At 35.2% G+C, this 20,886-nt stretch overlaps 2 protein-coding genes across 14 annotated transcripts in view; one reads left to right on the top strand and one right to left on the bottom strand.

The window, feature by feature from the left end:
• Synj (synaptojanin) overlaps window positions 1–20,886 on the bottom strand; it is a 566,615-nt gene that overhangs the window by 221,098 nt on the left and 324,631 nt on the right. The gene's annotated exons all lie outside the window — the stretch shown is intronic.
• mam (mastermind) overlaps window positions 1–20,886 on the top strand; it is a 366,289-nt gene that overhangs the window by 331,004 nt on the left and 14,399 nt on the right. For all 13 annotated transcript variants that reach the window (XR_010950490.1, XM_067770881.1, XM_067770880.1 and 10 more), the window contains 3 exons: window positions 19,259–19,511; window positions 19,606–20,523; window positions 20,594–20,848. Coding sequence is in view for 12 of the 13 variants with exons in the window: in XM_067770881.1 (XP_067626982.1) it covers window positions 19,259–19,511; window positions 19,606–20,523; window positions 20,594–20,848 (1,426 nt within the window). In the remaining variant the exon portion in view is untranslated. The remainder of the gene's footprint in view (window positions 1–19,258; window positions 19,512–19,605; window positions 20,524–20,593; window positions 20,849–20,886) is intronic.

The following is a 20,886-nucleotide window of genomic DNA, read 5'->3' as shown; positions in this document are numbered from 1 at the left end:
AATATTTGAGACTTTAAAACTTGTTTGCAAGAGACAAAGTAATCACACAGGTCCAACAGAGAAACGCACAACAACAAATAAACACGAAACAATAAACAAATATCAAAAGATTAGAATTACTGGCTTCAATCAGCAACACAAATCGATCAGTAAAAACCACCCTCGGTTCTGAATGAACACACAACACATACACATAACTAAATATACATAAGCATCAATTTTGACAATACCTGCTCATGTACCTACGAACTATAACAACAACAGATCAGAACAAAAATCAACACTGACGAAGGCACTACGTCGAAACCGGTTTGTCTCGAAACCAAGTTTGACAAGGAATGACAGAAAATCGTTCCAATATACATCGTTTTGATTTTGGTTTTATTGAATTTTCTACCATAATTTTAGTATTTTTTTATATTGCCTATTTTATTTTTCTATTTGTTTGTTAATGAATAATCGTGTTAACTTTATTTAAAATTCTCGACTGTGCACAAAAATGCCAAAAAAAACCGATAATATAAAAAAGTTGCATAGTACAATGAATACATGTGCAAGATTATAGAAAATGAGAAGCAGCCACAGGGAAATTAAAATTCACAAAAACTCAACTGTATAGGCAATGGCGCATAGCTTTTGACTCATTAAGAATGTAACTCAACTCTCAGCTGAATGCATATAAAATTCATGCAAATTCAGTGCAATACAATGATACATGCAATATTTAGAGCGGGTCGATTTGTAGGGCAACGAAAAGACGGAAAAATCTCTAAAATTCATTCTGAGCAACTCTGCTTAAGACACCATGGCTTTAACACCCAATTTCAACGCAGTGATTTTTAAGTGTACGTTTTAATTGTTTTTACGGACGAAATGTGCTTTGAGTGAATACCTTTAATCTAAATAATCTGTTTTAGAAGAGTGTTGAAATTTTGTTTCCTTTCTCAAGACTCGTTTCAGTAAGCAGGATCCCAACAAACATTTAGGTTAGAAAACGATTAGAAGACGAATCGAATTCTAATGTATTTCTCTAAGGTAGAGAGTTAGAGGACGATTTGCGATACAGTAGCATTCTCGACAAAAAGGAGACTTCGTTCTCGATATCGAGAAAAGGGTTAGAATTCTAATGTCAAATTACAATATTTCTCTAACGTTAGAAACTGTGTTTGCTGGGATAATTGTATGTAATAAAATTAGCGCTAGCAAAAACATTTTTATCAGTGGACTTGAGTCACTATCAAACCTAATGGCTAATATATTTGAAGAAATTTTGTCTTGACCACGGCGAATCTATATCAGGTGATGGCAAAGCGAATTCAACCAATTCCCCGTGCAGAAGGATGTCAAATAAAAAGAAAATTGTCACTCCTTTCGATTAACTGATATTTTCTTGTACAATGACATTGCTTGGATATATAATCAAGAAGAAACAGTCTGCTGATGGAATAACACCACCTGGTATTGAATTCGCCTAGATTAAAATGTATATGAAGTCCAATCATGACCTATTTAATCAAACTTATTAAGGGTTTTAGCTGCTAATTAATAGTTTGAGGAGATAAATTTATGTAATTGTATACTTATTTACTTAACTTAGGTATGTATGTGTGGAGCTCATGTATATAATAAAGTTTTTGTATATATATGTATATTTCACATACTCTTATGTATATTACATACATATGTTGCATATTTGAATGAACAACAAAATGCGTATATCCTTGTTCCATTTTGACGGATTCCCTAGTGTAAGTGCCCTTTGACAGCAGCATACACGATTTAGTGCAGATATAACTTACTTATATATTTACATATCTGTATACACATACATATGTACCTACATATCTAATAAGTTACTGTTATATCGAATTTATCCAATCGACTAGTAAGAGTATCGACATGATCCTTGCCACAATACAGGAAGTTCTAGGATAAGTGAGCAATGTATTCATAATGTAATATATAGGGGGTATTCCATCCCATTTCGACCAATTTTGAACCCGACCCCTTTAGAATTGCCTGAAAGTTCTTCTTTTTCTAGCTTACGAAAGACGTTTTTCTGAATTTTTTCATCCAACTCAAAAAAAGTTATGAATTTAAAAAAAAAAAAACGGTGTTTTTTTTTCAAAATGCTATAACTTTTTCAAAAATTGACCGTTTGGGATCTTTTTTTTTAAATTTTTTTGAAATGTACTTTTCGGAAAAAATACAAAAAAATTTTTAAAGTTTTTTTTTTTTAATTTTTCAGTTTTTCGAAATTTTTCAAATTTCGCCATTTTTTTCTCATAAAAAACTTCAATCAATTCTGCAATCATCCCCACTAATCCCGGAGTGGGCCGATTATTATTTTTTTTTTTTTATTTAATTGGAAAAAAAACTTTAAAAATTATTTTGTATTTTTCCTAAAAGTACATTTAAAAACAAATTTAAAAAAAAAAAAGATCCCAAACGGTCAATTTTTGAAAAAGTTATAGCATTTTGAAAAAAAACACCGTTTTTTTTTAAATTCATAACTTTTTTTGAATTGGATGAAAAAATTTGAAAAAATTCTGAAAAACGTCTTTCGTAAGCTAGAAAAAGAAGAAAAACTTTCAGCCAATTCTAAAGGGGTAGGGTTCAAAATTGGTCGAAACGGGATGGAATACCCCATAGATAGACCGACACAAGCGTCGCTATAAGTCATGCCCATTTTGCTTAAATTTATTTGTGCTTAAATTTGGATTGAAGACAAACCGGTTTCGACGTTATGCCATCTTCGGTGCTATTTCTACTAAGGTTTGTCTGTGACTAAATACTAATAAAATCCCGGAAAAAACGAGTTTCACGCAGCATATATGTAATTATTGTTACATATTTTCAGGCAAAAGTTCTAAAACAATATCAAGTGCGCGGAAATGTATGCAACATTTATTACCATATGGTTACAAGGAATAACCGCCTAAGTCCTATGTAAAAGCATGGGAGTTAGCCTGTTATTCCTTATGACCACATTGTACTAAATGTTGCATGCTTTTCTGCGCGCTTAATACTATTTTAGATATTTTTAGCAATGGAGTTTTAGCGTTATCGAATGTTGGAATTCAGGTGCAGGACTTTCTACTTAAAAGATAAAATTAAAACAAAAAAACTAAAGCCTCAGCTAGATTCATTAAAGTAATCCTATGTGAATCGTGCTGTTACAATACAAGTACTAAAAATGCATATATGGCCGGGCCTTTACAGTTGGAACTTCGATATCGATATACATCGCCGAAGATCTCACCGAAATATCGTATCATCACTAAGCAGCTAACACCTGCTTTACATATGATGTACCCTGTAGGTAAACAATTTGGTGCCGAACCAGAACTACAGCGAAAACAACAGCATCTTATTGGATTATTACTATTTGCAAAACAGTATATAAAATACGAATTTTTTGCATTATTAAAATCGCTTGAGTAGTGAAAAGGGTTTTCAGTCACTGATCAAACCAAATTTAGGTTGAAGTTTAGATTATACCGGTTTTCTTCAAATTGAGTGCTCAAGGCTTGGTTTCAATTTTAAACCAAAGAAGTATACACAGAAAAATTATGCGGCCCGGCGATAGACTTCGAGTAGAAGTGCTCTTCTTGAGAATCGTGCGATCTACTCACTGAGCTATCACATTTGTATAACAAAACATATCTTAACACTTCATATCTATCAAAACATGGCGCGAAAGGGAACTTATGACTTGCAACACTCTTCACAAATGGAACTTTTTATTTTGATGTAAAAGTTTTAGTTTAAACTTTGAAGTTTTTTTTTTAAACCAAAAGTGTTTTCATTAATTTTATTTTAAGATTGTTTTAAATTTTTGTATTTCTTTTAATACCAGAAGTGTATTTTTTAGTTTTGTTTTAAATCAATTGTGAGATTTTAGACTTATTGTTCAGTTAAGTTTAAAATTTAAACAGCATTAAATAAAAAAAAAACAGTACTAAATTGAGAGGTTTTCAATTTAGCACAAACAAGTTTGCAAAGTTGCTTAAACCGTTAAATGGTTAAAAATTTTGGCTCAAATTAGTAACAATGTACTAGCAATTTTTCCCACAGGGTGTGTATGTATGTATTATCGACACACACACTCACATGCTCCCTTATGTACAACTACCGATATTGATAGTCCATAAATTATCTCGGCAATAATTATAAATTAAATTTGGTCTCTGTGCTGTAGAACGGATGACATTGTGGTGGCGTAGGGCTAAACCATCAGACTGCTACTGAATGTTGTAGTCGTTATTGCACTGAATTGTTAGCTTTGGCAATGCAAGTAAATGTATTAATGTGCGCGAGGATATGTTCATATGCATTCTCATATGGGCGATTCTCCGCGAGCTCTCAGTTTTACTAACCCAAAATTTTGGAAAAAAATATTCGATTCTCAAATATTTTCAATCATTTTTCTATTAGTTTTTGTAGCTAAAAAACATTCCCAAAGTGGACGAGCTACAGCTATTAATTTCTGTTCTTGATACTGAAACCTGCTGCGGTTGTGACATTTTGACAATAAATTGCTCATTAAAAAAAGCTAGTATGACTCGCAAGATTTTGCGTAAAATTTTAAGGTTATGTCAGCAAACTCTAAGAAAAATTGTAAAATAGACGCTACTTAAAACTACAAAGATACAAGTGCCACGGTTGTGGCATGATTTTTTGATACGTACCGTTTTTCCAGGTCTTCAATGTTTAAAAATGGATATTAGTCATTTTAAGACTGCAAAGATTAACATGGAAATATGCAGGGACACTTGCTGATCAAAATTGGCACTGACATGTCACAAAGCAGCGTGCAATAAAGCAGTATCAACCTAACGATTTGAATAACATTATTTACTCAAAAACTCATGGACACTTTTCAAAATCAAATTACAAAGTGAAAACAGAAATGTTATCATTAAAACAACATTTAATATTGCAGATTAAGTCAAGTATTTAATATAATGCTAGTTTATTACTCGTGTAATTAAAGATTAAAAAAGTTACCACCTAAAATGTTATGAAAAATGTGGTTGTGGACATGCCACGATTATGACATTTGTAGGGTATTATGAACTATAACTTCATAAAACTGATGACCTGTCAATAAAATTCAATAATTCAATAATTCATAGAAAATGCTTTAATATATTTCAAATTTCGAAAAGACACAAAACTGCAAGCTCGCGGGGAATCACCCATATGCTTTAAATTACATAGCCAATAAAAAATCGTGCAGGTGATTATAAGGAATAGGGAACACTCGCTGATTATCACTTACATCGTACAATGAGCCAATTATAATCCATAAAGTATGTATCGCATTATAAGCCTACTTTTACCACCATTATATTTCAAGCATCAAAATGGAGAAAACGTGGACCAAAAAAACTAAAATTTAAGGCGACCTTAAAACTATTAAAACAAAATCATTCTTTTGTAAGGTACACATTTTTTAGCGTCTAGGCACATAAACACACACATGCGTTTGTGTACATGAGAGGGGTGTTTTTGCTGTTGGTTGACATTATAGTGCTGTCCATTAACTTTCTTGTGGGTGAGAATTGGCTGACAATCGCACTGTTATGTTTCAACTGATTATTTTTTTTTCCAATTCTATACTGGCTTACTACATCCGCTATCACTTTGTAAGCACATAACTCTTGCAACTGTTACCATGTCGTTTTGTTTTTGTTAGTGTGCATTTATCGCCCAGCGGCCAAAATCTAGTAGCAACAATTTGCTCCTGATTACGAACCTCAATAAATGTACAGCACAGTGAACAAAAAAAATAGCGATGTAGGTTTTTAACAAATTTTGTTAATTAAAGCCTTTTTTATTTTCCGTGGTGTGATGGTAGCGTGCTCCGCCTAAAACACCGTATGCCCTTGTTTCACACCCCGGGCAAAGCAACATCAAAATTTTAGAAATAAGGTTTTTCAATTAGAAGAAAATTTTTCTAACCGGGATCGCCCCTTGGCAGTGTTTGGCAAGCACTCCGAGTGTATTTCTGTCATGAAAAGCTCTCAGTGAAAACTTATCTGCCTTGCAGATGCCGTTCAGAGTCGGCATAAAACATGTAGGTCCCGTCCTGCAAAATTGCAGGGAAAATCAAGAGGAGCACGACGCAAATTGGAAGAGAAGCTCGGCCTTAGATCTCTTCGGAGGTTATCGCGCCTCACATTTATTTATCTATTTTTATTTTCTATATTTTAAGAAAAAACGTTTGTAATTGAAACTCTGCAAAGCAATTTCAACAACGTTTTCGGGAAAAAATTTCATATAGAACAAATTTTTTCAAGCTGTTTATTTAGAATTTTCTGAAGCTTTTTGAGCATACAGTTCTTTTAGCCCAATCAATATAAAATATATAAATGTAAGGTGCGAGAACTTCCGAAGGGAGTTTAGGCCGAGCTTCTTTTCTCTTCCAATTTTCGTCGTGCTCCTTTTAATTTTTCCTACAAATTGGTGGGACGGGATCTACTTGTTTTATGCCGACTCCGAACAGCATCTGTTAGACAGATGAGTTTTTCACTGAGAGCTTTTCATGGCAGAAATACACTTGAAGTGCTTGCCAAACACTGCCAAGGGGCGATTCCGTCTAGAACAGTTTTCTTCTAATTGAAAAAACTTATTTCAAAAATTTTGATGTTGCTTTGCTTGGCGTGTAGCCAGTACCTTTGGTGTGGTATGCGGAGCACGCTAACATCACAACATGGCGGCCACCGCTCCCAATCAATATAAGTCTAACAAAATACAAGTTAAAGATACCTAAATATTCGTATTGGTTTTTAACAATTTTTTTCCGAAGAGCGTTTTCGATTTTCTTCTATACGAAAGGCGCTTTAATTTTTTATGGAAGAAAATCTCAAACACACTTCAGACAAAAAATTGTTAAAAATCAGTGCGAATTTTGAGAGACTTCTAACTTCTACTTTGTGAGACTAAAATTGATTGGGCTAGAAAGCTGCATACTCAGAAAAACTCAGAAAACTCGAAATAAAAAGTTTGAAATTTTCGTAAAATTTTCATGAATTTTCTAATATTTTTCGTATTGGTTTGTATAGTTTTGGTTACAAAATTCATGCATAGGAGTTCTTTCTTAAATTATCGATAGTAAAAAAATTTGAACGAAATTTTATAAAAATTTTCACCTCTTTTCTCGTGTTCGTTGCTGTGCATACAAGAATTACGATGTGGCGTAGTTGTGGGCATACATACAACATAGTACATATATTACACCTTTGTTTCGTGAGCTTTTAGTGTAATATATAGTGAATTATCTAGTGCATATATATGTACGTACATATGTATGTAAGTATGTAGACCACTCACCAAACCATTTGTTCATTAGATTTATTAATATTTGAATGGCTTTAAATGGACTAACCAAATTTATGACTATCACAAAATCGTTCACGAGCGCTTTGCATCACCGATCCCCAACTCCATTTACCCTTCCCCCATACATCGAAAGCATCTTAGTGCTTTCGAGTACAACCGTGTTAAAAGTTAACGCACGCACTGGTTACACCTAAATGCACAGATGAACTAACTTACAATAGAAAGTGGTTCAGCAGATGAGTTTACAAAAAAAAAAATAAATAAAAATATTAAAAAAAACTGTATTAATTATTTAAAAAATTGTATTTTTTATAAAATTTCTATATTTTAACTTTGTTTTTAAATAACTATAGCAACACAAAAAAACTAAACACAGCTAATTGAGCGCACTGCAACATGCATTCCTTTTAGCTACATTCACCTACACATACGCACATCTCAATTGTCTCACCTGAACACATACACACTTGCATTTGGACATTCGAGCGTGTAATTTTATGCTAATCACGCATTAATTTTAATTAGACGTGGATTGGTTATTTATCTCTCACGTAAGCCACATATTGTGACAATTATGAAATATTTATGCTATGGACATATGTTGGTTGCCTTTTGTGGTTGTATGCTTTTGACACTTTGACTCTTAACTCCAAACCTAATGCTAGGCTGTCATTAGTTACGTTATTTATGATCTAAAAATATTGTAGAAATTTGCAATTTATAATTAAGTTGAAAGTCGATTCATGTACATTATTAGACTTTGTATTATCTGCAAAAAAAAAAAAAAAAAAACAAGATGCGCCTAAAATTATGCACTATTGTGCATATTAATAAGCAAAGTCAGAGATTATGAGTTGGATGGGGGCTCGTTTTTTCGTTCAGACGCTTAATGAAGACTGCGGACTTACTTCATACATCAAACTTATGATAGAACCGTTTTTTAAACTCGTACTTTGCAAACGTCTCTTCAAACATTTCTCCGAGCTTTCAGAATGTTATGTGCAGTATGTTTTTTTAACACAACATGGTACAAAAAACTTTTTTATGGAAATGTGGAGGAAAATACTGGAAAATCTCTACAAATAAAAAAAATTGAAAATTTTTGATGCTTTTTCTGGCTTGCATACCAGTACACCTAAAGACAAAACTTAAAAATTGGGCTTTTTGCGCTTGAACAAACAGACGTTCGGTTAAATGCATTATTCCTTTGTTGCGTTCCTTTTAAAGCTTCTAAAATTGCGTCTACCCACTCTGGCCTTTCTACTTCCACACGGCGTGCTTTGAAAACTGGCTTACACAGAAGCGACGCTGTTTCCTGAATCAGAGCATGTAATACCGTTCCTGCGAATGTTGGCTTTGGTTTTGCGTATGTAGCTCCCTTTGTTTCGACGTCCCGCATGCCATTTATAAAGCTCTGAATCTTTACCCTTTCAGTGTACTCCACGGGTGCGTCCGCATTCGCTAAATGTGCTAGCCTTTCAACATCCGACGCAAACTCTTGCAATGTTTCACCAGGCCTCTGGAAGCGGTTCAGCAACTCAATTTGGTATATCTGTTTTCTATGCTCGCTTCCATAACGTCTCTCGACAGCGGCCATCAATGATTCATAGCTGTTCCGTTCGTACTCTGGAATAGTCTGTAAGATTTCGGCAGCTGGTCCTTTCAATGCTACGAAGAGTGCAGCAACTTTATCTTCAGCATTCCAGTTGTTCATTGCTGCGGTCTTCTCAAACTGTAGCTTAAAGACCTGGAAAGGAACAGAACCGTCAAAGGATGGTGTTTTTACCTTTGGATTACTCGCTGAAACAGCCGGGCGATTAAGTTGCAATTCCTGCATACGACCTCTCAAAGCACCCACCTCTGCCTCGAATTTTTCTTCAAACTGCGTTATTTTTGTATCTTGTGCCTCCAGCTTCGATGATACCCTTATATCCTGCGCCTCTAGCTGCGAGGATATGCGGGCCTCCTGTGCTTTCAACTGCCCAGCCAACTGATATGTCATATATGTCTTCTGCGATTCCAGTTCAGATGACATTCCGGTTGATATTTGTGACGAAATTTGCTTCAACACTGCTAGTATCGCGTTAGTGTCAACACTTGCCAATGGATTCGGAGTCTCTATCTTCTCTTCCATTTTAGTCGCTGGCTCTTCCACATCAGGATAAAAGACATACTTGTCCACATCAATTCCTTCTAATTCCATTGCCTCTCGTAGTCCTACCTGAAGTTCGAGTTTAATGCCGGTTGTATTCAATCCACGGCTCTCCAACTCCTTCAGTTGCTGGATCCTCAATTTACTTAACTTTGCCATGTCCTTGTTGTCCTCTGGAATTTATTCAACAATTCCTCTTCTGACACCAATTATAACGAATTTACTGCAAATCCCCTTATTTGCAATATTCTTCTAACGTTGGAATCACTAAACTGTTGAATAAATAACTCCACTATTCAATAATGCAAAATGGCCTTTATTAAAGTTCTTCACACTAACACTACTATTGCTCACCAGATAGCGGCTTAAATTAACTGATTGTCGCGCCTCTACTGTTGCGGCCTTTTATACTCTGTGATTTCTCGTTTGCACACTTCTAGGCTCTTCCAGAATTTACTTAGTTACTGCTATATAATTATAACTACGGATGCACGTGTATAGCTCTCATATGCGCGTGTATTTGTGAGCGACACTTCCACAATTATAATTGCATACTTTTGGGAGCATCTCAGATAAGATATCTGCATGTGTTTGTGCGTTGCTTCTCCGCTAGTGTACGTACATATGTGTAGACATAATGATTCAATTGTTTAGCATCGGCTTAGAGATGATAGTATCCCTTAGTGCTGCTAATATTTGTTACAATATTGTGTAAAAATTACAGACTTTCAATCAACCTATCTGCTTTTCAGTTAAAACCCCTGATTTCATTGATCATTTCCACAGCGAATAGAAACTTACGCGCACTGCTACAACAATAACAACAACAACAACTTACGCTTACGGCGCTCACTACTTTGTTCTTTAGAGAAATCTTTGTCATATCAACAACCTTCACTGTTATTCTAATGTTGACGGAAATCTGTTATTTTAACAGTTTTCATCGGTAAGCTTAAGCTGACAGTAATAATTGTTAAGGTATGATTTACGTATCAGGAAAATTTCATTCGTTGATTCGACTTTATGCGAAGTGGATTCGACAGATAAAAATGGACAGTGGTTGCGGTTGACTCATAAATCGGTTGATTTTACTAGCTTTTTGTGTTTCAGTGTATTTCAAAATAGAATGGGCATGCATAGATACTAAACAATTTTCAATAAAATGTGACTAAAAATTTTAACAACAACTTTTTAAACTTTGATCCATTTTCCTGGACATTAGCTATGTTTTTTTACATGTATATACATATGCACTTAAACTTTATATGGACTGCTAAGTGCATAACTTAATCTATACCTATCAAATGCGCATAAAATTAGTACTACAAAGTGTGTGTATCAACTTTTCTCCACTTTTAATTTTGGTGGAGTTAAACACCATGGCGTAAAAGGTCTCTGTCTCTACTATTTTTCAATACACCACTACAATGTGTAATTTTCGATGAGCGTTTTTTAATCGCAAATGTAGATGTATATACATGTAAAAATACTGCTATAATGTACATAAGTTTTGTTATTTTAATTATTGAATATAGATTGGTTCAAGTTTTAGGCGAAAAAAAAGTATAAGACGAGTTACGAATGAAACCATTCTCAATTTGAACCCATTAAGATAATATGCAGTGTATGTACACTCCCGAGAAAGAAAATAACAACAAAAATTATCTGCAGTTATTTTCTCCCTTTTAACTCGCTTATATTAGCTTCAGATGTAGGTTTGTATGTACATACATAACTACCCTTTTTATGCCAAATAATAAAAAAAAACATGTTACGTATTTTCAGGTGATACGAATATGTTTGCGTGTGATTGATTGGTTTTTAGTAATAAAAATCGTTTAAAAGTGTATAAACTTTTATTTAGTTTTTCTGGAATCTGTTTAAGTATGCAGTTGTGAAACAAGTCATTTCTGCCTGGCAAAGTACAAGTTTGATTTTTTTTAAATTCGCAATGAGTTTGTAAAGTTTTTTTTTTCTAAATGGTATTTTGAAATTTCTGGGATTTAAAAAATTTAAGTTTAGTAAAAAAATTAAAAAAACTAAAGTGAATTTTGAGCATTGTTTACTATATAGTTTGGCAACTTGAATTGAGGTTTTGTTGCGAGTAGAGTGGAAGGCAGCGAAATAGGCAGTCGAATGACATATAATTAAGGAATGGTATTCGGAGTTTTTTCAAAGTTAAAAAAAAATGATAAAAGCTTTAATATAAATAAAAATATTGTTTTAATAACAACAAAAACGCCTTATATATTCTATATACATAAATTCGAAAGGATTATCTCACTTTAAAATTTGAGCTAAATAATCTAAAGTTTTTTTTTTGAAACTGAGTCCAGAACTGTGCGTGTGAATGTGCGACTTTTCACCGATCAGCTGTTAGTTGCGCTACTTGGTAAGATTTACAATGATTTTGAGGTACTTTAAACTATCATTCTGTCAAACTTTTGGAATTTTGCGAAAACGTTTTCGAAATTTATAACTTACATAGTTTTCGTAATACAGCTCACTTAAGTTCTATTTATTGACAGAAAATAAAAACAAAAAATTAAGAAGAAGAAAATAACTGCTGAAATTCGCAAACCAATTTCGCTGCTATTTGTTTACATGCATTTGTAGATAAATTCATGCAAAAAATTTTACTTTTCCAATGATTTAGTTGTTTTAAATTGGTTAAAAATGCATTTTTACCGTAAGCAAATAAATTAAAAAATAAGTTATTTACATTATCGATTTAAATGGCAAACGGCACGTATTTGAAACATAAAAAAAACCTTAACACATATTATGGATGCATACTTTAAGGCTTTTAACTATGATATTGCCCATAAAATGTGTCAAATGTTGACAAATGGGTTTGGGTGGTGTGTATATATTGGCAAATGTATTTGTTTGCTCAAATGAAGCGAAATGTAAACAATGTGGCAACTCTGCAAGTGCATATTCACAGTTTTCATGGAATATTTTAAAGTATTGACGTGAGTACCATTAAACTGTTAATGATGTCTGAAATTTATTGACACGCTGGCGAAAAGCTATTGAACTTTGATTTAATTTTTTTAAAGTATTATACGAAAATTTGTAAAAAAAAAATATGCAAGAAAAAATTCACAACTCACTTTGGCACAAAGTTATCAAATTTACTCTTCTTCTTTTCTATGTAAATTTAGATCTTTTTCGTTTGCCATACTAGTTTACAATGATTTTATAAAATTTTGTATACCAAAGCTAATTTTATCAGCCGAATTCTAAAACAAGAAAATAAATCAAAAATTACTAAATGTAAATGAAACTGCATTACATACAGAGAGCAACAGAGATAGAGAGAGGGAGAGAGACAAGCAGAAATATGTAGGTTCTAAAAACATAAACTCACAAAATTATAATGAATATGTACATATGTTTCCAATTATGTACATCAGGATGGGTCGATTTATTAACCGATATCGCGCCATCGATTTTTCGATAGGATTTGGGCTCAGGAAAAAAGCTGCACTACGCATACCCAAAAAAATAATTTTGGAGCCTGCGAAATTTCATTTTTTTTTTACTTTTTTTCGACTTTGATTTTTAAGGGTTTTTCATGACCTACTAAAGAAATTTTCATATGTATACTCTGTCCGACCCAAAAATGTCCGCTAAAAAAATATTTTGAAAAAAAATTATTTTTTTAAATTTTTTGGATTTTGGCGACCGTTTTGTTAACTAATCAGTTTTTGCTAGCTGGCTTGAGGTCCGAATTGAAATAAAAACACAAAGGTTTTAAACTTTTTTAGTAGGTTATAAAAAAAACCTTAAAAATTAAAGTCGAAAAAAATGAAATTTCGCAGGCTCAAAAATTATTTTTTTGGGTATGCATAGTGGAACTTTTTTTCCTGAGCCCAAATCCTATTGAAAAATCGATGGCGCTATATCGGTTAACTTTCCTCCATACAAATCGACCCAGGTTAATGTACATATGTTTGCAAGTATGTAAATATATTTCATATGAATTCGAGTATCGCTTATAAGTTGAAAGTTTTTCAATTATTTTAAGTGGTCTTCTTCTTCTTCTTGTTTCTTTTTCTATTCATGCAACCATTTGTGGCTTAAATATTGGCTTTGTTAAGACGTGCTGCAGTTCTCTTTCTACATTCCCTCGCATTGTGCTTACACACTCATACACTGCTATTATTTTTCTTACAACATTTTCATTTGCTTATTTTGTTTGTGTTGCACTTGTAGTTTCTGTATGTGAGTATTTCTTTAAGCATTATACAAGTAATCAGAGGATGTTTAGGCCCAAGGCCTAACTTTTACTTGATTGACGGCGCCCCTCCCTAACGTTTTAATAAGATTTCCAGCCACCCACACTCACGCCGCATTTGTGTGCATGCATGCAGATGCATGCGTTTCATACGCATGCACGTGTGTGTGCAGGTTGTCAGCACCCATGCACGTATATGTGGGGGCTGTTGTGTGTGTGGCTTTTTTCCCCTCCTTAATACCAGAGGACTTTTTCGCGGCTTAGCGGTTGTCCTCAACGGGATAACCGGCCTCTTTCTCGATTGACCGCCAACCAGTTCACATCGCCCAGGATCACCATCGTCAAGTTATACGCAAAGGTAATATTGTATCCTCTTTATATTTCCTTACACTCTAATTAAATATTATTTTATAACGAGGGAATCCTCTTTGTGTTCTTATTTATTTCTTTGAGTGACCCATCCATTCCGAGATCGACCCGTGTGCGCCTACCCACTGCCGGTTTCAGACGCACCCAGGCCGAACAAAGGATATTTCAGTAGATTTACTGCGTTTTGACAAATTTTTATACGGATGGAATCTCTCCTACAAGAGAGCGATGTGTGAGGAACGTGCTGCATACTCTTCCGCTAAAAATTCTTCTCTGATGAGAGAGCGTACCTAAAGATCTTGTATATTATTTCTAATTGCTGTTTTTATGTACGGGTCCCTTTTTCGCTCTTATTTGGAATCCAAATCTATAAATAAAGTTTTGGTTGTAAAGATGGAGATTCGGGCTATTAGCGAACTTTGGGCAATTTTGGTCTTAGAGCTTTTATTTAGCTATATTTTATTAAAATAATTTGTTAAAAAAAAGATTGTGAGCACACAAAGAAATCTATTTGTACTATGGCACTATTATAAATATTTGCACTGCATTACCGGCAGTGGCTCTCATACGCCAGATGGCTTTAATTGATTGATAGAACAGCTGATTTCTGTTGTATTTGATACATACCATACATATAAAATAGCTGTCAAAAATATTGCACTAAAATGCAATCAACTCTTTTAGTTTCGATCCTCGGATGTAAAAAGTGGCGGATATAGAATGTTTCTGTGAAAGCTAAATAACCTCTCCCATACTCCGGAACTTCGAATGTTGTAAGTAATCTGTTAGAGCTGGCCGAGGCGTTGGAAACATGGAAAATTCACAGTGCGGAAAATATTATTTAACCTTCTATTAGAGGAGATTTTCCTCTCTCCCTTCCTCCCTTTCCCTTTCTTCACCCACTTACGCTTTTTTTCAATAGGTCGATCGCTCCCTCAAGTATTTTAAATATTCATTTAGGCAAAAAGCAAACTGCGCCTTAAAGAAAATTTTATCAAACAGGTCGGTGCTGATTCATTTCCTGGAGAAAAGGCATTCCAAATAATAACCTTGACTACCTAAGCACCAAACCATGCGAATCGATTTATAATCATAGACCGGTGTTTGGCCCACTTCCCGGAAAAAAGTACTATGGTATGAACTTTCTAACAAATGGGGTAAAAGGTTTCGGAGTAATCAGAAATGGTACCGAAAGTATATGTGTGATATTAAGGATTTGCTTGGTATGGGAGCTGCGACGCACGGGAGTAAATTGGGTTAAACGATTGTATGGCAAGTAGTTTGGATAGTGCTTGGCCTTGCTGTAAAGTTTACTAATAAAAATATCCCTATATAAATTTGGTGCAGACAAACGCTACTTTAAGACTTGAATTGGAAAAATCGGTCCAGTTTATCGGCCTGTTTTGCTCTAAGCAAAACAAATTTATGTACAGGGATGTTCCATCGTCACGGGTGGGGTTAGGCAATATTTCATCTTTGTTGAAGCATTATGATAAAACGGGATGGAGATTTTAGGTTCTAATTGACAGGCTGAGATAATTAATATTTAGTGAGTACTGTTATACACAAAAAAACTTATATTATCTCAGCATATATGCAAATTATAATAAATTTTATTATTGTCACGGGAGGGACAAAAAACAACTCTATCCATCAATGACCTTATATATTATAAAATATCTGCGAATATATGAAAGTTGCTTTTTTGTTTGAATACGAACGTTTGGGGAATCAAATACCGCAAAAATAGTTAATTTTTCTTAAATGATTTTATTGTTATAATCAAAAATATTAGTGTCACGGATGGGACATTTTCGAATTAAAAGCATTTAATTAACTTTTTATAGTAAATTAAGTATTTTAAAAGCTCAAAATATGATTCGCGTCATGAGATAATTTTATGGGCTAAATAAATTTGAGTCCAGGAAAATTTTTAGAATTGCACTCTCTAAATCTTTGACTCAGATTCAAGCGCCATGAAAAAAATCTACTTCGTATTTTGATTAAATTTTAAAGTTACTCCCCGGAAAATATGTTTTTCTCTCAGAATAAGCAGTTATGGAGAAACAGAAGCACAAGGATTAAAAAAAAAAAAAACAAAAATAAATACTGAACCTTTTGAACTGAATTTTTCGAACGAATAGTAGCAGCCAAACAAAAGTCATGCAGGCACTCTCTAACTCTGCTTTCCAAACCAGCTCATCTTTGAACATGTATGTCGTTTGCTTTTCTTGCGAATAATATAACAGCAAATCTTCCCCATGACTAAAAACAAAAAAATTATTCGTTCGAAAATTTCGACGAGTAGCAACTTCCAGAAATGTTTCATACATTTGGTAGCATGTCGCTCTTCATAACATGATTGCTGACTCTTTACTTTTCGCATTTGCCCACATTTCCATTTCTCTATATAAAAGTATGTTATTGATACCCCCTAAATACGTTACAACCAGCGTAGTTAGTGCAAATCATCAAAGATTTTCAAGAATTATAACCTGTACCTAGTAGTTTATTTCACTTTCTTTTATATTGCCACTCATTCGCCACACACATATATACAAACTCAGTTGTACCACTCATCTTCATTTTTCTTCTGCAAACTAATATATTACGTGTAGCTCCCAAAGGACCAAACAAATGCTCACCAAAAGCCAGGTGTTCATGTGTGACTTCACCATGCGCTTGCTGTCGTTGCACATCTCTACATATATATAAAGATATGAATATATATGAGCCTTTGTTGTTTTTGTTAAAGATCTAACTTTGTATTTATTTTGCCCATTAAGTAATGCACATTTGAATTTCCGTTTACCTTATCAAATACTAATATTTAGGAGGGTTGGTGGTAGTACATTTCAGATTTATGTCCTTCGTTTGGCAAATTTATGGTTGTCTACTTGTGCAATCAAATTAAATGGCTAAGAAAGGAACGAACATTAAATTTAATTTTCGTAGCTTGTTAAATATTTAATTTTGATATTTTTGTTGTTTGCACTTTTTTGGTCCTTTGTTCCTTTTTTGTCGTCTTTGATATTACGCAAAGTGTGCAGGTTATCTAATCTCATACCTTGGTCTGATTCTTGGTTTATGCCATTCTAGTTTTTCGCACTTTTATGCTTTCGCTGTGTGTTCGTCTATAAGAATTTTTATCGAGCAAGCAGATTCATCTTTTAATTTACCCCAAAATCTCCACATGTCCTTGCTGTCGACACTTAAATTGATGTATGGGCATGTCAGCATACAAATACACTAACACAGTTACAAGTTCGCGCAGCAATGTGAATTTCGGTTCAAAAAAATAGCATAAAAGGCGAATAAGAGCAAGCAGTACTGCACAAAACATGTTGGAAAGAAATGAAACTTCGTAAGCTTTCCAGTTGAGCTTTTTTGCAAAAAGTTGCGAAAAAACTTTAAATAGTACTATTTTCGAGGTGTTTTATGATTTTTCTAGCAAAAAAACGTTATCCTGCCTGTTAAATTTTCATTGAAAGAATTTAGATGCATCTTAACCGCGGTGGCGGTTAATCCGACCTCCGAAGGAAAGGGAAAGGCCGGGAGAGGAAAGGAGAGGGAAGGAAAGGAATATAAAGGACGGGAAAGCGAATGAAAGGAAAGGAAATGAAAGGAAGGAAAGAAAAGGAAAGGAACAGAAAGGAAAGAAAAAGAAACGAAAGGAATGAAAAGGAAAGGAAAGGAATGAAAAGGAAAGGAAACGAAAGGAAAGAAAGGAAAGGAAAGGAATGAAAAGGAAAGGAAAGGAAATAAAACAAAGCTATCGATTTTTTACCGATGAGCTATCAAAAAGTAATCGATTTTTTATCAAAAGGTTATCGATTATTTATCAAAAAGTTATCGATACGTTATCAAAAGGTAACGACTTGTTATTGAAAAGTTATCGGACTGTTATCCGTTTGTTATCTATTTTTATCGGCGATCTATAGGAATGTTATCGGTTTTTTGTCAAAAATTTATCGATTTTTTGTCAGAAATTCGTCGATATGTTATCGAAAACGTATCCATTTGTTATCGAAATGTTATCAAAAGTTATCGACTGTTTTCGAAAAGTTATCGGAGTGTTACCAATTTTGTATAGGTATGTATGGATTTGTTATCGACGATTCATAAGTCTGTTATATAACAGAAACCGATAAAACCTGTAGATAACAAGCTGATGGGAAACCAGTAAGACGCCGATGACTAAGCGAAAAAAACCGATAACTCCGCGATAAAAATTTGCTACCAACAACAAAGCCGATAACAGAGCAATAACTTGTCGGTATCGGTTGGTACCAAAAAGTAGCTGACGAAGCTCTTTTAAAATAGGCCAAAAGTATTTGTATGTCTGGAAAAGTTACGTCTGTTGTCGTTTAGCCCCAACCCCTGGGTTAGTCTTCTAGATGTCATAGGAAATGTTTCGCAGAAAAATGGATGGTAGAAGACCGCGCACACTTGTATACGAGAAATTTTGAATCTATGCGCAAATAGTTTTTTTAACTTTGCTATTTAGCTTCCAAAATGGAATTGTAAGAAATGGGCGAGGCACCGCCCGTTTAATGAGCAACCTAATTCCAGAGTTTCGAGGGTCATACATAACTCGAAACGAATTGTCGCGTCATTACAAAACTTTGTACAAATATTTCCCCTAAATCAAAAATGTTTCTGGTGGAAGAAGGCAAATTCAGTTAAGAGCCTCGCCCACTTGATAATACTATGTATGATAAAAGTAGCACAGTAAAATTGGAAAAGCCATGTCTGTGAAAGTAAATGAACTGTACGACTGTAGCTGGTAGTATAATACGATAGGTCCTGAATATTTTTCAACGATGTCTTGAACGAAAGAATATAGGAGCCTCAGGACCTGCGCCACAAGAATCCGGATCCTTTCGAGATCATTGTCTGTGGGCGGAATCTATTATTCTATGAAAGTCAACATACATAAATATAATAAAAGTTTAAATTTTTTGTACATTCTTAGTTACCTATTTTTAGCCTTAGTAAGAGTCTGTGTGATATCACTGATAATATAGTTCTTATCCTCTTTGTTCTCACCACCCAAGAAAATGAGTCACTATTCAATCTTATATACTAAATCAATCTATAAATAAATATGTACTTAACCGTTTGTGCATTTAATTTTCTATTGGCAGGTCTCTACTGGACAGCATCTCCACTTGAGCGGCGACATGAAGAGCAATGTCTCGGTAGCAGCGCAACAGGGCGTACAATTTTTCAATCAGCAGCAGCAACAGCAGCCTCATGGTCCTGGCGCGCAACAACAAACGCATGGTCCGCAACAACAACAACAGCCACATGGTCAACAACAGCAGCAGCCAAATGCCCAAAACTCACAACAACAACAATCACAACAGCAACCAAATCAAAATCTCAATCACGGCAATGGTATGTACTACAACAATAACAGCAACAACAACAGTAATGCATATTTGTTTTTAATTTTTCATTGCATTTTTTTTCTTTGTTGCGCCTTTTAAAGGCCCCACAGACGGCTTCTCCATCTCACAAACGCAATCGATGAACTTCACACAACAACAACAACAAGCGCAGCAACAACCACAGCAGCAACAGCAAGCACAACAACAAGCGCAACAAAATCAACAGATGCCGTCCAACATGCGTCAACGACAGACGCAAGCACAAGCACAGGCAGCAGCCGCAGCAGCTGCCGCCGCCGCTTTGGCGCAAGTTACCTCAACGAATGTGGGTTCACCAGTTGGTCCGAATGGCCCCAACAATAGCAATATGAATGGTCCAAATAGTAATGTACCGAGTGGTCCATTGGGCAGTGTTGCAGGCAATCTCATGGGACAACAGCATTCGGGTGGACCACAATCTGGTGGCGTGTCTGGTAACGTGCATGGCGGACCCAATGGTCTACCACCTGGCATGGGTCCCATAGGACCTGGTGGCTCAGGTGGGGGTGGGCCTGGTTCGCAAGTGGGCATGGGTGGTCCCAATGGCATGGGCAGCAGCATATCAGCTATGGGTGGCAGCGGTGGACCAAATCAAATGGGTGGCGGCAATGTGGGCGGTGGCATGGGTAGCATGATGCCTGGTAGCGGAATGTCGCATCCAAATGGTCCGAATGGACCAAACGCGGCAGCTGCAGCTATGATGATGGGTGGTGGTCCCAATGGCGGCGGTACGCCAATGAATATAAGTCAAGCCAAATTTTTGCAGCAGCAACAAATGATGCGCGCACAGGCGATGCAACAGCAGCAACAACATATGGGCAGCGCACGACCACCACCGCCCGAATACAAGGCATCACAAGCGCAACTTATGCAAGCTCAAATGATGCAACAGACAGTTGGGGGTGGCGGACGTTTTCCAAATGCGGCAGCACAAGCAGCGGCAATGCGTCGTATGACACAACAGCCCATACCTCCCTCAGGTATGTGAAAGTTATTGTAAAATTTGGTAGTATTAAGTTTTAATCTCAAATTTTATTAATTTATGTGCAGGTCCAATGATGCGTCCACAGCACTCAATGTATATGCAACATTCCGGAGCAGGTGGTCCACGTTCAGCTATGGGACCCTATGGTGGTCCAATGGGCTCACAGCAGCGGCCACCTAATGTACAAGTCACACCAGACGGTATGCCAATAGGCTCGCAGCAGGAATGGCGACACTTGATGATGTCGCAACAGCAACAGATGGCCTTTGGTGGCGGACCAGGTGGCCCAATGCGTCAAGGACCCGGCGGATTTGGTGGAGGTAGATTATTATTTCTTAGCTTATGCATATATGTATAC

Source organism: Eurosta solidaginis, chromosome 3 (assembly GCF_040869045.1).
Source record: "Eurosta solidaginis isolate ZX-2024a chromosome 3, ASM4086904v1, whole genome shotgun sequence".
In the NCBI taxonomy this organism is placed as follows: domain Eukaryota; kingdom Metazoa; phylum Arthropoda; class Insecta; order Diptera; family Tephritidae; genus Eurosta; species Eurosta solidaginis.
This window is presented reverse-complemented; position numbering and strand designations above follow the sequence as displayed.